This window comes from Silurus meridionalis, chromosome 28 (assembly GCF_014805685.1).
Source record: "Silurus meridionalis isolate SWU-2019-XX chromosome 28, ASM1480568v1, whole genome shotgun sequence".
NCBI lineage: Eukaryota > Metazoa > Chordata > Actinopteri > Siluriformes > Siluridae > Silurus > Silurus meridionalis.
In genome coordinates this window covers 14,787,161-14,801,733 of record NC_060911.1, presented here as the reverse complement: position 1 = coordinate 14,801,733, position 14,573 = coordinate 14,787,161, and the positions used below count along the sequence as shown (strand labels likewise).

Sequence of the window (14,573 nt, the reverse complement as noted above, 5' to 3'; positions counted from 1 at the left end):
AATGAGAATGTGCATGCACGTGTTTTTGAAGGTTTTTTTTACACAACAGCGTTGCCGTGATTTGTTTGATGAAGGCATGCTATAAAAATGTACATACGTTTGTTAACAACAAAAGGCATAAGTGCACCTACTAACAGCAGAGATTTACCAGTATACAATACAAACCACCGTCCATTCTCCATACAAACCTTTATTATATTCTCCAACATTATAAACACACAGATCTCTCAAAAAAAAAAAAACAGCGGCTGCACAGTGCCATCTCACATTTAGTCCACATGTGGGGAAAAAAACAGTAACTAAGTTTCTGAAAACTTATGACCATCAGGCTGAAGTAATCCGCACAAACACACAAAGCAAAGTGTCCGAAAAACTTACGTCCGCGATGCCGAGGGGGAGAGAGAGAGAGAGAGAGTTTGTGAATGGAAAAATAGGGAAATTAAAAAATACCGCGACCGGCGGCACGGCGCGAAGCCGGAAAAAAAACCTGGAAGATACAAAACCGAGCCCGAAACCAAAAATGAGGGACAGAAAAGTCTCAAACGTGAACGGCCGAAGGGGGCATGGCAGGTGCTTTCTCGGCCGCTTTCTCTGAAGCTCCCGGCTTCAACTCCTTACCAAGAGAGCCGTGCTCCTTACCCTGCTTGCGCGCTCGGTGGAGCACGGCTCTCTGGGTAAGGGTTACTAACAGCAGAGATTCACCAGTATACAATACAACACCTGTAGTATCTGTAAGGTTTGATTTTTCCGCCACTTCATGAGTTCTTCTGCGGCTGCACAGAGATAACCGACGTTAAATGGCAAATTTTTTTCCCCCTTGTGCTCGAGATATTAGGGTTCGGCGATTGACATAACCGATAAAAAATGCTTAGAAAAAGCGAGAATTTGGCGGTTCCACTTCAAAAAGGTCGACTTAATAGGGTTGTCAAGATAACCGAGGTCGAGATAACCGGGTTCCACTGTATTTCCAGGAACAAGGCAATAATTAAGAAGCTCCATTCAACTGGAAATGTTATAAATTTAGTCAAGATATTTGTCAGTAGGCTTTTCTTATGTGAAGGGAACATTTGAGGATCTAGAACCTCACCTGGTCCCTTAACACCAGATCTGCAACAAGGAAAACCAATCTCTACTACATCATGGACATTTACACCACACTCTGCATATGTTAAGCCACCAGCATTGCGGTTGATCACACACTGTTTACTCTCCTGCTGTCTGGAAAAAGGTACAGAAGTATTCGGGCCTCACATCCAGACTGTGTAAGAGTTTTTTCCCAAAAGCCATCAAGGAAACTGCTATCGATCAAGCCTGACAAACAGCCAAACAGGGTATATTATCAAAAATGGTTGTATCAGGGTAAACCCTGATGAGAGACAGGTAGTAGCAAAGCCGCCCATTGCCTTTTGTCTGGAAAGCCACTCAAGTGTTTGCCAGATTCACAGAGCTATTCAATTCTGCCCCCTTGTTGATTAAACCTGATTCCTCTTACCAATCCAATGTGGAGGTGGACACTTTGGCCTTAGGGATGGGGGCAGTGCTAGTGTTTGATACTAGACCCTAAACTCCACTCATGTGCCTTCTTTTCCCACCACCAGACTGCAGCAGAATGTAACTATGTGGGTATTGGGAGTTGTTGGTGGTCAAGTTGGTGTCGCTCATACCCTGGAGCTGTTGAAACAGCACTTTTAATGGCCCCTTAATAAATGCCGACACACAAGCATTGTCTCTGCCCACTCAGTGTGTGTCTGTGGAAAGGAATCTCATAAATCTCTGGTGGTCTTGCACCGGAGATCTGCCGATTCACAATCAACCATGGTCTATTACATTTGACTTTGTCACAGGCTTTTCAAACTTCCAAGATAATACCACCATTTCCAGCCATAATAGATTTGTTCTCAATGTCTGTACACAGGTCAGGAGACTGCTAACCTTCTGATCCATCATATATTGTCTCAGAACAAAAATCCCATCTCATATCCCAGGTTTGGAAAGCTATCTGCAATGCTCTTGTGAGTCTGTCCACAGGTTTCAACTACCAAACCAACAGGCAGGTGGAACAGACCAACCAAGTCCTTAAGGTCATGGCCACTGATCTTGGAGCAGCCAGTTCCCTGGAAAAAAATATTTCCGTTACTCCCTATTCTGCTTTTCTACAGGTATGTTCATAAGCTTAGCTGTCTCCTTTGTTTTCTGCCCTGGAACACAGCATTGCCTTACACTTACAGTACACAACCAATTTAGGAACCAGGGTAAAAAGGTATGGCAAACTTTTAGAGACTTTCCTCTTAAGACACAATTTATAAATCTCTCACCACCCAATAACAAATAATAATATAATTATATTATAAGCATTAAATATCAAATCAATTGTGCTAAGCTTTCTTTCATGCATGGTTTATAATCATTGAACACTTTTAAAGAGAAGTCATATGTTGGTTTGCTTATACAGGTGCAAGGTCAAAAATGATACTGTATAATACTGATTTAATACATTTAATTATAGCATTAATCACTGAACAAAAACATCCAACAGATTTGAATAGAAATGGAAGAAAATCCTTGTAGGACTTTTAGAATGTGGAGAAATTTAGAGGCAAATCACAACCCTCATTAAGTCTCCAGTTTCAACAGATCAGATATTAGTATTTCTTATGTAAAGATGATTTTGTTTCTAAGAATAAAACATTCATTTTATCTTATTAATGATTATGTACATATGGGTGATTGTGTATGTTCTCTGATCAGGTCTAGAGCTCGAAGTGCAATGATATTGATAGTAGAAGTGTCATCAATATCATGGAAAGTGAGCTTGCAATCGCTGGTGGCATGGAATTACCTGCAAAAAATAAAGTAATTATATAATTAAATGCATGTTAACATATTTATGGCTAAAATATTTTTTAGTAATAAGTAGTACAGTAAATAGTGTATACTGACCAAGAGTGACACTGACGGAGTTCGGATCAACAGTAAAGTTAAAGCTGGAAAGTCCACCGAGGAAGACGGATTTCACCTGTTCCAGAGTAACATTTGGGCCACTAGGATTCATATAAAGGTTGCTCTCTGTAATAATAGATCCATTCCTGAGAAGATACATATGTAGAGATACAGGTTCAAATTCAACCAGTAATCAACAAATGAACAAACAAAAAATATTGAGGACCATATTTTACTTCATACCTGAATATTACTATTTGCATAAGAATAAAGGATGTAAAGAATCTCTTGAACAATGGTTCAATCTAAAGAAAATTTGAAATAAGTCAGGTATTAACAGCAAAACAAGTAAAACACTGGTCTGTCACATTTAGTATTAGAAATAGTTCATTGTAATAAACCTCATTTATACAACTAAAATAATCAAAAAAGTAAAAAAACTGTAAAAAAAAAAATAAATAAATCTGTATCCAAAAATTATAAATGGAAGTATTGCCAATAAAACCCACCTGATTATGGATATTTCTAGATTTTGCCTGAAACTGTGGAGAGCTGTTGTTGGCCAGAGCTGCATCAAATGTTTCTATGATACTAAATGTCAAGTTAAAAGTTGGAGGTGTCGGAGGTAATGTTGTTGAAGGGCTGCTTGTAGATGTGCTTGTGGTTGTCGATGAGCTTGTTGTTGAAGAGCCGCTTGTAGACGGGCTCAGGGTTAAGGTGGCATTTGTAGATGTGCTTAGCGCTGAAGTGGCATTTGTAGATGAACGTTGGGTTGAAGTGAGGTTTGTAGACGTGCTCAGGGTTGGGAACACGCTTGTTGGTGAAGAGCTGTTTGTAGACATGCTTGTGGTAGAAATGGTCTTTGTGACTATTGATAAATCGTTTAAATTGGAATTAGAATATAATCATGTGCACAAACCAGTTATTAATGGTGCAAGCTGAAAAGTGTTTACTGACCTGGAACCTCAGAGACACTTATAGAATCTGTAGAAATGTTCAAGTAGGTGGTGTTCGCCGCATTCACAAGGGTTTGTTTTACTGTGGAGTTGGTTGGGATGGTTCCATTATCATTAAAGTCAAGAGTAGAATTTGTCACAATTGAACCACTCCTGCAAAACAAGCATAGATAAATATAGGGTTAAATTGTGATTGTCATCAAAAGCAGAGAAAAACAGATTTAATATTTAAACAAGATTTCTCACCAGAAATTATGAATTATCATCTTGATGAAATTTGGAAAGGCTCGTCTAAAAATTGGTTCAACCTGAAAAATATAGTTGAAAATAAATAGACTTTTTATCAAGTAATTAATAAGTAATATGTGATTAAATCCTACTGCATGAAAAGTCTTGATAAAATGAATACACTTTTTATCAAGACTTTTCATGCAGTAGGATTTAATCACATATTAAAGCTAATAAATAAGTCACATATGGTTATGTATAAATGTTCAAATGCAGACAGTTGCATCATTGCCAAATCTATCTGATTTCTCAATATTCACCATGAAGCATACCTTATCACGGATATCTTGAGATTTTGACCTAAACTCAGGTGACTGGGGATTAGACAATGCCTGAACAAAAAGTTCATTCATGCTAAACACCAGTATAAATACTGAAGCTACTTCAGGAGGACTTGTTGAAGGTGGGTTTGTAGACATGCTCAGGGTTGAAGTGGCATTTGTAGATAGGTTTATGGTTGAAGTGGCATTTAAAAAGGCATTTGTAGGTAGGATTGTGGTTGAAGTGGCATTTGTGGGTAGGATTGTCAAAGTGGCATTTGAAGGTAGGAGTGTGGTAAAAGTGGTATTTGTAGGTCGGATTGTTGCAGAAGTGGCATTTGTAGGTAGGATTGTCTTTGAAGTAGCATTAGTAGCTTGGCTTGTGGTTGAAGTGGCATTTGCAGGTAGGATTGTGGTTGAAGTGGCATTTGTAGGTAGGACTGGGGTTGAGGTGGCATTTGTGGGTAGGATTGTCAAAGTGGCATTAATAGCTTGGCTTGTGGTTGAAGTGGCATTTGTAGGTAGGGTTGTGGTTGAAGTGGCATTTGCAGGTAGGATTGTGGTTAAAGTGGCATTTGTAGGTAGGACTGCATTTGAAGTGGCATTTGTGGGTAGGATTGTCAAAGTGGCATTAGTAACTTGGCTTGTGGTTAAAGTGGCATTTGTAGGTAGGATTGTGGTTGAAGTGGCATTTGTAGGTAGGACTGCGGTTGACGTTGCATTTAAAATGGCAATTGTAGAAAAGATTGTTGTTGAAGTGGCATGTGTAGCTTGGCTTGTGGTTAAAGTGGCATTTGCAGGTAGGATTGTGGTTAAAGTGGCATTTGCAGGTAGGATTGTGGTTGAAGTGGCATTTGTAGGTAGGATTGTCAAAGTGGCATTTGTAGGTAGGATTGTGGTTAAGGTGGCATTTGCAGGTAGGATTGTGGTTGAAGTGGCATTTGTAGGTAGGACTGTGGTTGAAGTGGCATTTGTGGGTAGGATTGTCAAAGTGGCATTAGTACCTTGGCTTGTGGTTAAAGTGGCATTTGTAGGTAGGATTGTGGTTGAAGTGGCATTTGTAGGTAGGACTGTGGTTGAAGTGTGATTTGTGGGTAGGATTGTCAAAGTGGCATTAGTAGGTAGAATTGTGGTTGAAGTGGCATTTGTAGGTCGGATTGTGGTTGAAGTGGCATTTGAAGTAGCATTAGTAGCTGGGCTTGTGGTTGAAGTGGCATTTGCAGGTAGGATTGTGGTTGAAGTGGCATTTGTAGGTAGGACTGGGGTTGAGGTGGCATTCGTGGGCAGGATTGACAAAGTGGCATTAATAGCTTGGCTTGTGGTTGAAGTGGCATTTGTAGGTAGGATTGTGGTTGAAGTGGCATTTGCAGGTAGGCTTGTGGTTGAAGTGGCATTTGTAGGTAGGACTGTGGTTGAAGTGGCATTTGTGGGTAGGATTGTCAAATTGGCATTAGTACCTTGGCTTGTGGTTAAAGTGGCATTTGTAGGTAGGATTGTGGTTGAAGTGGCATTTGTAGGTAGGACTGGGGTTGAGGTGGCATTCGTGGGCAGGATTGTCAAAGTGGCATTAATAGCTTGGCTTGTGGTTGAAGTGGCATTTGTGGGTAGGATTGTCAAAGTGGCATTTGTAGGTAGGATTGTGGTTAAAGTGGCATTTGTAGGTAGGACTGTGGTTGTAGTGGCATTTGTGGGTAGGATTGTCAAAGTGGCATTTTCAGGTAGGATTGGGGTTGAAGTGGCATTTGTAGGTAGGACTGTGGTTAAAGTGGCATTTGTAGGTAGGACTGTGGTTGTAGTGGCATTTGTGGGTAGGATTGTCAAAGTGGCATTAGTACCTTGGCTTGTGGTTAAAGTGGCATTTGTAGGTAGGATTGTGGTTGAAGTGGCATTTGTAGCTTGGCTTGTGGTTGAAGTGGCATTTGTAGGTAGGATTGTGGTTGAAGTGGCATTTGTGGGTATGATTGTCAAAGTGGTATTTGTAGGTAGGATTGTGGTTGAAGTGGCATTTGCAGTTAGGATTGTGGTTAAAGTGGCATTTGTAGGTAGGACTGCAGTTGAAGTGACATTTGTGGGTAGGATTGTCAAAGTGGCATTTGTAGGTAAGATTGTTGTTGAAGTGGCATTTGAAGTAGCATTAGTAGCTGGGCTTGTGGTTGAAGTGGCATTTGTAGGTAGGATTGTGGTTGAAGTGGCATTTGTGGGTATGATTGTCAAAGTGGCATTTGTAGGTAGGATTGTGGTTGAAGTGGCATTTGCAGTTAGGATTGTGGTTAAAGTGGCATTTGTAGGTAGGACTGCGGTTGAAGTGACATTTGTGGGTAGGATTGTCAAAGTGGCATTTGTAGGTAGGATTGTTGTTGAAGTAACTTTAGTAGCTTGGCTTGTGGTTGAAGTGGCATTTGTAGGTAGGACTGTGGTTGTAGTGGCATTTGTGGGTAGGATTGTCAAAGTGGCATTACTTCCTTGGCTTGTGGTTAAAGTGGCATTTGTAGGTAGGATTGTGGTTGAAGTGGCATTTGTAGGTAGGACTGTGGTTGAAGTGGCATTTGTGGGTAGGATTGTGGTTGAAGTTGCATTTGCAGGTAGGATTGTGGTTAAAGTGGCATTTGTAGGTAGGACTGCGGTTGAAGTGGCATTTGTGGGTAGGATTGTGGTTGAAATGGCATTTGTAGGTAGGACTGTGGTTGTAGTGGCATTTGTGGGTAGGATTGTCAAAGTGGCATTAGTACCTTGGCTTGTGGTTAAAGTGGCATTTGTAGGTCGGATTGTGGTTGAAGTGGCATTTGTAGGTAGGATTGTGGTTGAAGTGCCATTTGTGGGTATGATTGTCAAAGTGGCATTAGTACCTTGGCTTGTGGTTAAAGTGGCATTTGTGGGTAGGATTGTGGTTAAAGTGGCATTTGTAGGTAGGACTGCGGTTGAAGTGGCATTTGTGGGTAGGATTGTGGTTGAAGTGGCATTTGTGGGTAGGATTGTCAAAGTGGCATTACTTCCTTGGCTTGTGGTTAAAGTGGCATTTGTAGGTAGGATTGTGGTTGAAGTGGCATTTGTAGGTAGGACTGTGGTTGAAGTGGCATTTGTGGGTAGGATTGTCAAAGTGGCATTAGTAGGTAGAATTGTGGTTGAAGTGGCATTTGTAGGTCGGATTGTGGTTGAAGTGGCATTTGAAGTAGCATTAGTAGCTGGGCTTGTGGTTGAAGTGGCATTTGCAGGTAGGATTGTGGTTGAAGTGGCATTTGTAGGTAGGACTGGGGTTGAGGTGGCATTCGTGGGCAGGATTGACAAAGTGGCATTAATAGCTTGGCTTGTGGTTGAACTGGCATTTGTAGTTAGGATTGTGGTTGAAGTGGCATTTGCAGGTAGGCTTGTGGTTGAAGTGGCATTTGTGGGTAGGATTGTCAAAGTGGCATTTGTAGGTAGGATTGTGGTTGAAGTGGCATTTGCAGGTAGGATTGTGGTTGAAGTGGCATTTGTAGGTAGGACTGTGGTTGAAGTGGCATTTGTGGGTAGGATTGTCAAATTGGCATTAGTACCTTGGATTGTGGTTAAAGTGGCATTTGTAGGTAGGATTGTGGTTGAAGTGGCATTTGTAGGTAGGACTGTGGTTGTAGTGGCATTTGTGGGTAGGATTGTCAAAGTGGCATTAGTACCTTGGCTTGTGGTTAAAGTGGCATTTGTAGGTAGGATTGTGGTTGAAGTGGCATTTGTAGGTAGGACTGTGGTTGTAGTGGCATTTGTGGGTGGGATTGTCAAAGTGGCATTAGTACCTTGGCTTGTGGTTAAAGTGGCATTTGTAGGTTGGATTGTGGTTGAAGTGGCATTTGTAGGCAGGATTGTGGTTGAAGTGGCATTTGTGGGTATGATTGTCAAAGTGGCATTTGTAGGTAGGATTATGGTTAAAGTGGCATTTGCAGGTAGGATTGTGGTTAAAGTGGCATTTGCAGGCAGGATTGTGGTTGAAGTGGCATTTGTAGGTAGGACTGTGGTTGAAGTGGCATTTGTGGGTAGGATTGTCAAAGTGGCATTAGTAGGTAGAATTGTGGTTGAAGTGGCATTTGTAGGTCGGATTGTGGTTGAAGTGGCATTTGAAGTAGCATTAGTAGCTTGGCTTGTGGTTGAAGTGGCATTTGCAGGTAGGATTGTGGTTGAAGTGGCATTTGTAGGTAGGACTGGGGTTGAGGTGGCATTCGTGGGCAGGATTGTCAAAGTGGCATTAATAGATTGGCTTGTGGTTGAAGTTGCATTTGTAGGTAGGATTGTCAAAGTGGCATTTGCAGGTAGGATTGTGGTTAAAGTGGCATTTGTAGGTAGGACTGTGGTTGAAGTGGCATTTGTGGGTAGGATTGTCAAAGTGGCATTTGTAGGTAGGATTGAGGTTGAAGTGGCATTTGCAGGTAGGATTGTGGTTGAAGTGGCATTTGTAGGTAGGACTGTGGTTGAAGTGGCATTTGTAGGTAGGATTGAGGTTGAAGTGGCATTTGCAGGTAGGATTGTGGTTGAAGTGGCATTTGTAGGTAGGACTGTGGTTGAAGTGGCATTTGTGGGTAGGATTGTCAAAGTGGCATTAGTACCTTGGCTTGTGGGTAAAGTGGCATTTGTAGGTAGGATTGTGGTTGAAGTGGCATTTGTAGGTAGGACTGTGGTTGAAGTGTGATTTGTGGGTAGGATTGTCAAAGTGGCATTAGTAGGTAGAATTGTGGTTGAAGTGGCATTTGTAGGTCGGATTGTGGTTGAAGTGGCATTTGAAGTAGCATTAGTAGCTTGGCTTGTGGTTGAAGTGGCATTTGTAGGTAGGATTGTCAAAGTGGCATTTGTAGGTAGGACTGGGGTTGAGGTGGCATTCGTGGGCAGGATTGTCAAAGTGGCATTAATAGCTTGGCTTGTGGTTGAAGTGGCATTTGTAGGTAGGACTGTGGTTGAAGTGGCATTTGTGGGTAGGATTGTCAAAGTGGCATTAGTACCTTGGCTTGTGGTTAAAGTGGCATTTGTAGATGGGATTGTGGTTGAAGTGGCATTTGTAGGTAGGACTGCGGTTGACGTTGCATTTAAAACGGCAATTGTAGGAAAGATTGTTGTTGAAGTGGCATTTGTAGGTAGGATTGTTGTTGAAGTAACATTAGTAGCTTGGCTTGTGGTTGAAGTGGCATTTGTAGGTAGGATTGTGGTTGAAGTGGCATTTGCAGGTAGGATTGTGGTTAAAGTGGCATTTGTAGGTAGGACTGCGGTTGAAGTGACATTTGTGGGTAGGATTGTCAAAGTGGCATTTGTAGGTAGGATTGTGGTTGAAGTGGCATTTGCAGGTAGGATTGTGGTTAAAGTGGCATTTGTAGGTAGGACTGCGTTGAAGTGGCATTTGTAGGTAGGATTGTCAAAGTGGCATTTGTAGGTAGGATTGTGGTTGAAGTGGCATTTGCAGGCAGGATTGTGGTTGAAGTGGCATTTGTAGGTAGGACTGTGGTTGTAGTGGCATTTGTGGGTAGGATTGTCAAAGTGGCATTAGTACCTTGGCTTGTGGTTAAAGTGGCATTTGTAGGTTGGATTGTGGTTGAAGTGCCATTTGTAGGTAGGATTGTGGTTGAAGTGGCATTTGTGGGTATGATTGTCAAAGTGGCATTTGTAGGTAGGATTATGGTTAAAGTGGCATTTGTAGGTAGGATTGTGGTTAAAGTGGCATTTGCAGGCAGGATTGTGGTTGAAGTGGCATTTGTAGGTAGGACTGTGGTTGAAGTGGCATTTGTGGGTAGGATTGTCAAAGTGGCATTAGTAGGTAGAATTGTGGTTGAAGTGGCATTTGTAGGTCGGATTGTGGTTGAAGTGGCATTTGAAGTAGCATTAGTAGCTTGGCTTGTGGTTGAAGTGGCATTTGCAGGTAGGATTGTGGTTGAAGTGGCATTTGTAGGTAGGACTGGGGTTGAGGTGGCATTCGTGGGCAGGATTGTCAAAGTGGCATTAATAGATTGGCTTGTGGTTGAAGTTGCATTTGTAGGTAGGATTGTCAAAGTGGCATTTGCAGGTAGGATTGTGGTTAAAGTGGCATTTGTAGGTAGGTCTGCGGTTGAAGTGGCATTTGTGGGTAGGATTGTCAAAGTGGCATTTGTAGGTAGGATTGAGGTTGAAGTGGCATTTGCAGGTAGGATTGTGGTTGAAGTGGCATTTGTAGGTAGGACTGTGGTTGAAGTGGCATTTGTAGGTAGGATTGAGGTTGAAGTGGCATTTGCAGGTAGGATTGTGGTTGAAGTGGCATTTGTAGGTAGGACTGTGGTTGAAGTGGCATTTGTGGGTAGGATTGTCAAAGTGGCATTAGTACCTTGGCTTGTGGGTAAAGTGGCATTTGTAGGTAGGATTGTGGTTGAAGTGGCATTTGTAGGTAGGACTGTGGTTGAAGTGTGATTTGTGGGTAGGATTGTCAAAGTGGCATTAGTAGGTAGAATTGTGGTTGAAGTGGCATTTGTAGGTCGGATTGTGGTTGAAGTGGCATTTGAAGTAGCATTAGTAGCTTGGCTTGTGGTTGAAGTGGCATTTGCAGGTAGGATTGTGTTTGAAGTGGCATTTGTAGGTAGGACTGGGGTTGAGGTGGCATTCGTGGGCAGGATTGTCAAAGTGGCATTAATAGCTTGGCTTGTGGTTGAAGTGGCATTTGTAGGTAGGACTGTGGTTGAAGTGGCATTTGTGGGTAGGATTGTCAAAGTGGCATTAGTACCTTGGCTTGTGGTTAAAGTGGCATTTGTAGATGGGATTGTGGTTGAAGTGGCATTTGTAGGTAGGACTGCGGTTGACGTTGCATTTAAAACGGCAATTGTAGGAAAGATTGTTGTTGAAGTGGCATTTGTAGGTAGGATTGTTGTTGAAGTAACATTAGTAGCTTGGCTTGTGGTTGAAGTGGCATTTGTAGGTAGGATTGTGGTTGAAGTGGCATTTGCAGGTAGGATTGTGGTTAAAGTGGCATTTGTAGGTAGGACTGCGGTTGAAGTGACATTTGTGGGTAGGATTGTCAAAGTGGCATTTGTAGGTAGGATTGTGGTTGAAGTGGCATTTGCAGGTAGGATTGTGGTTAAAGTGGCATTTGTAGGTAGGACTGCGGTTGAAGTGGCATTTGTAGGTAGGATTGTCAAAGTGGCATTTGTAGGTAGGATTGTGGTTGAAGTGGCATTTGCAGGCAGGATTGTGGTTGAAGTGGCATTTGTAGGTAGGACTGTGGTTGAAGTGGCATTTGTGGGTAGGATTGTCAAAGTGGCATTAGTACCTTGGCTTGTGGTTAAAGTGGCATTTGTAGGTAGGATTGTGGTTGATGTGGCATTTGTAGGTAGGACTGTGGTTGAAGTGTGATTTGTGGGTAGGATTGTCAAAGTGGCATTAGTAGGTAGAATTGTGGTTGAAGTGGCATTTGTAGGTCGGATTGCGGTTGACGTGGCATTTGAAGTAGCATTAGTAGCTTGGCTTGTGGTTGAAGTGGCATTTGCAGGTAGGATTGTGTTTGAAGTGGCATTTGTAGGTAGGACTGGGGTTGAGGTGGCATTCGTGGGCAGGATTGTCAAAGTGGCATTAATAGCTTGGCTTGTGGTTGAAGTGGCATTTGTAGGTAGGACTGTGGTTGAAGTGGCATTTGTGGGTAGGATTGTCAAAGTGGCATTAGTACCTTGGCTTGTGGTTAAAGTGGCATTTGTAGATGGGATTGTGGTTGAAGTGGCATTTGTAGGTAGGACTGCGGTTGACGTTGCATTTAAAACGGCAATTGTAGGAAAGATTGTTGTTGAAGTGGCATTTGTAGGTAGGATTGTTGTTGAAGTAACATTAGTAGCTTGGCTTGTGGTTGAAGTGGCATTTGTAGGTAGGATTGTGGTTGAAGTGGCATTTGCAGGTAGGATTGTGGTTAAAGTGGCATTTGTAGGTAGGACTGCGGTTGAAGTGACATTTGTGGGTAGGATTGTCAAAGTGGCATTTGTAGGTAGGATTGTGGTTGAAGTGGCATTTGTAGGTCGGATTGTGGTTGACGTGGCATTTGAAGTAGCATTAGTAGCTTGGCTTGTGGTTGAAGTGGCATTTGCAGGTAGGATTGTGGTTGAAGTGGCATTTGTAGGTAGGAATGGGGTTGAGGTGGCATTCGTGGGCAGGATTGTCAAAGTGGCATAAATAGCTTGGCTTGTGGTTAAAGTGGCATTTGTAGGTAGGATTGTGGTTAAAGTGGCATTTGTGGGTAGGATTGTCAAAGTGGCATTTGCAGGTAGGATTGTGGTTAAAGTGGCATTTGTAGGTAGGACTGCGGTTGAAGTGGCATTTGTGGGTATAATTGTCAAAGTGGCATTTGTAGGTAGGATTGTGGTTGAAGTGGCATTTGCAGGTAGGCTTGTAGTTGAAGTGGCATTTGTAGGTAGGACTGTGGATAAAGTGGCATTTGTGGGTAGGATTGTCAAAGTGGCATTAGTACCTTGGCTTGTGGTTAAAGTGGCATTTGTAGGTAGGATTGTGGTTGAAGTGTTATTTGTAGGTAGGTCTGCGGTTGACGTTGCATTTAAAACGGCAAGTGTAGGAAAGATTGTTGTTGAAGTGGCATTTGTAGGTAGGATTGTTGTTGAAGTAACATTAGTAGCTTGGCTTGTGGTTGAAGTGCCATTTGTAGGTAGGATTGTGGTTGAAGTGGCATTTGTGGGTATGATTGTCAATGTGGCATTTGTAGGTAGGATTGTGGTTGAAGTGGCATTTGCAGGTAGGATTGTGGTTGAAGTGGCATTTGTAGGTAGGACTGCGGTTGAAGTGACATTTGTGGGTAGGATTGTCAAAGTGGCATTTGTAGGTAGGATTGTGGATGAAGTGGCATTTGTGGGTAGGATTGTCAAAGTGGCATTAGTACCTTGGCTTGTGGTTAAAGTGGCATTTGTAGGTAGGATTGTGGTTGAAGTGGCATTTGTAGATAGGACTGCGGTTGACGTTGCATTTAAAACGGCATGTGTAGGAAAGATTGTGGTTGAAGTGGCATTTGTAGGTAGGACTGTGGTTGAAGTGTGATTTGTGGGTGGGATTGTCAAAGTGGCATTAGTAGGTAGAATTGTGGTTGAAGTGGCATTTGTAGGTCGAATTGTGGTTGAAGTCGCATTTGAAGTAGCATTAGTAGCTTGGCTTGTGGTTGAAGTGGCATTTGCAGGTAGGATTGTGGTTGAAGTGGCATTTGTAGGTAGGAATGGGGTTGAGGTGGCATTCATGGGCAGGATTGATAAAGTGGCATTAATAGCTTGGCTTGTGGTTGAAGTTGCATTTGTAGGTAGGATTGTGGTTGAAGTGGCATTTGTGGGTAGGATTGTGGTTAAAGTGGCATTTGTAGGTAGGATTGCGGTTGAAGTGGCATTTGTGGGTATGATTGTCAAAGTGGCATTTGTAGGTAGGATTGTGGTTGAAGTGGCATTTGCAGGTAGGCTTGTGGTTGAAGTGGCATTTGTAGGTAGGACTGTGGATGAAGTGGCATTTGTGGGTAGGATTGTCAAAGTGGCATTAGTACCTTGGCTTGTGGTTAAAGTGGCATTTGTAGGTAGGATTGTGGTTGAAGTGGCATTTGTAGGTAGGACTGCGGTTGACGTTGCATTTAAAACGGCAAGTGTAGGAAAGATTGTTGTTGAAGTGGCATTTGTAGGTAGGATTGTTGTTGAAGTAACATTAGTAGCTTGGCTTGTGGTTGAAGTGCCATTTGTAGGTAGGATTGTGGTTGAAGTGGCATTTGTGGGTATGATTGTCAATGTGGCATTTGTAGGTAGGATTGTGGTTGAAGTGGCATTTGCAGGTAGGATTGTGGTTAAAGTGGCATTTGTAGGTGAGATTGCGGTTGAAGTGGCATTTGTGGGTAGGATTGTCAAAGTGGCATTTGTAGGTAGGCTTGTGGTTGAAGTGGCATTTGTAGGTAGACTTGTGGTTAAAGTGGCATTTGTAGGTAGGCTTGTCATTGAAGTGGTGTTTGTATATGGGATTGTGTTTGAAGCACTGTTTATCGAAGTGCCTGCAGTTGAAGTGAAGTTTGTAGACATGCTCAGAGTTAAAGTGGTGTTTGTAGTAGTGCTCTGTGTTGTAGTGATGTTTGTAGATGGACTTAGGGTTGAAGTGGCATTTAAAAAGGCATTTGTAGGTAGAATAATTGTTGAAGTGG

General features: G+C 42.4%; 3 protein-coding genes across 3 annotated transcripts; 1 reads left to right on the top strand and 2 right to left on the bottom strand.

Moving 5' to 3' along the window:
• Positions 1–2,358: 2,358 nt before the first annotated feature.
• On the bottom strand, positions 2,359–4,982 carry LOC124381100 (cell wall protein DAN4-like). Its single transcript, XM_046842475.1, has 7 exons — positions 4,457–4,982; positions 4,143–4,204; positions 3,898–4,049; positions 3,450–3,808; positions 3,184–3,245; positions 2,941–3,086; positions 2,359–2,839 (listed from the first exon to the last, which is right to left on the bottom strand). Exons 1-7 carry the CDS (start codon positions 4,601–4,603, stop codon positions 2,751–2,753), a joined length of 1,017 nt encoding a protein of 338 aa, XP_046698431.1. The 5' UTR covers positions 4,604–4,982; the 3' UTR covers positions 2,359–2,750.
• Positions 4,918–6,873, bottom strand: LOC124381209 (mucin-5AC-like). Its single transcript, XM_046842627.1, has 3 exons — positions 6,812–6,873; positions 4,990–6,590; positions 4,918–4,940 (listed from the first exon to the last, which is right to left on the bottom strand). The coding sequence occupies exons 1-3, from the start codon at positions 6,871–6,873 to the stop codon at positions 4,918–4,920; spliced, it is 1,686 nt and encodes a 561-aa protein (XP_046698583.1).
• Positions 6,874–8,336: 1,463 nt separating this feature from the next.
• Positions 8,337–12,636, top strand: LOC124381208. The gene is made up of 4 exons (XM_046842626.1): positions 8,337–8,358; positions 9,861–9,890; positions 11,088–11,747; positions 12,141–12,636. Exons 1-4 carry the CDS (start codon positions 8,337–8,339, stop codon positions 12,572–12,574), a joined length of 1,146 nt encoding a protein of 381 aa, XP_046698582.1. The 3' UTR covers positions 12,575–12,636.
• Positions 12,637–14,573: the final 1,937 nt, after the last annotated feature.

Excerpts from the sequence above, each read along its gene's own strand:
- LOC124381100 (XM_046842475.1), bottom strand. The coding sequence starts at position 4,603 with ATGTCTACAAACCCACCTTCAACAAGTCCTCCTGAAGTAGCTTCAGTA. Across the intron at positions 3,246-3,449 it reads CTAGAAATATCCATAATCAG|ATTGAACCATTGTTCAAGAG; the intron begins GTGGGTTTTATT and ends AATTTTCTTTAG. Across the intron at positions 2,840-2,940 it reads CTCCGTCAGTGTCACTCTTG|GTAATTCCATGCCACCAGCG; the intron begins GTCAGTATACAC and ends TATTTTTTGCAG.
- LOC124381209 (XM_046842627.1), bottom strand. The coding sequence starts at position 6,873 with ATGCCACTACAACCACAGTCCTACCTACAAATGCCACTTCAACCACAA. Across the intron at positions 6,591-6,811 it reads CCACAAGCCAAGCTACTAAA|CCCAGCTACTAATGCTACTT; the intron begins GTTACTTCAACA and ends TTCAACCACAAG. Across the intron at positions 4,941-4,989 it reads AACCACAATCCTACCTGCAA|CCAAGCTATTAATGCCACTT; the intron begins ATGCCACTTCAA and ends TTCAACCACAAG.
- LOC124381208 (XM_046842626.1), top strand. The coding sequence starts at position 8,337 with ATGGTTAAAGTGGCATTTGCAG. Across the intron at positions 8,359-9,860 it reads GGTTAAAGTGGCATTTGCAG|GCAGGATTGTGGTTGAAGTG; the intron begins GTAGGATTGTGG and ends TGGCATTTGCAG. Across the intron at positions 9,891-11,087 it reads GGTTGAAGTGGCATTTGTAG|GTAGGACTGTGGTTGAAGTG; the intron begins GTAGGACTGTGG and ends TGGCATTTGTAG.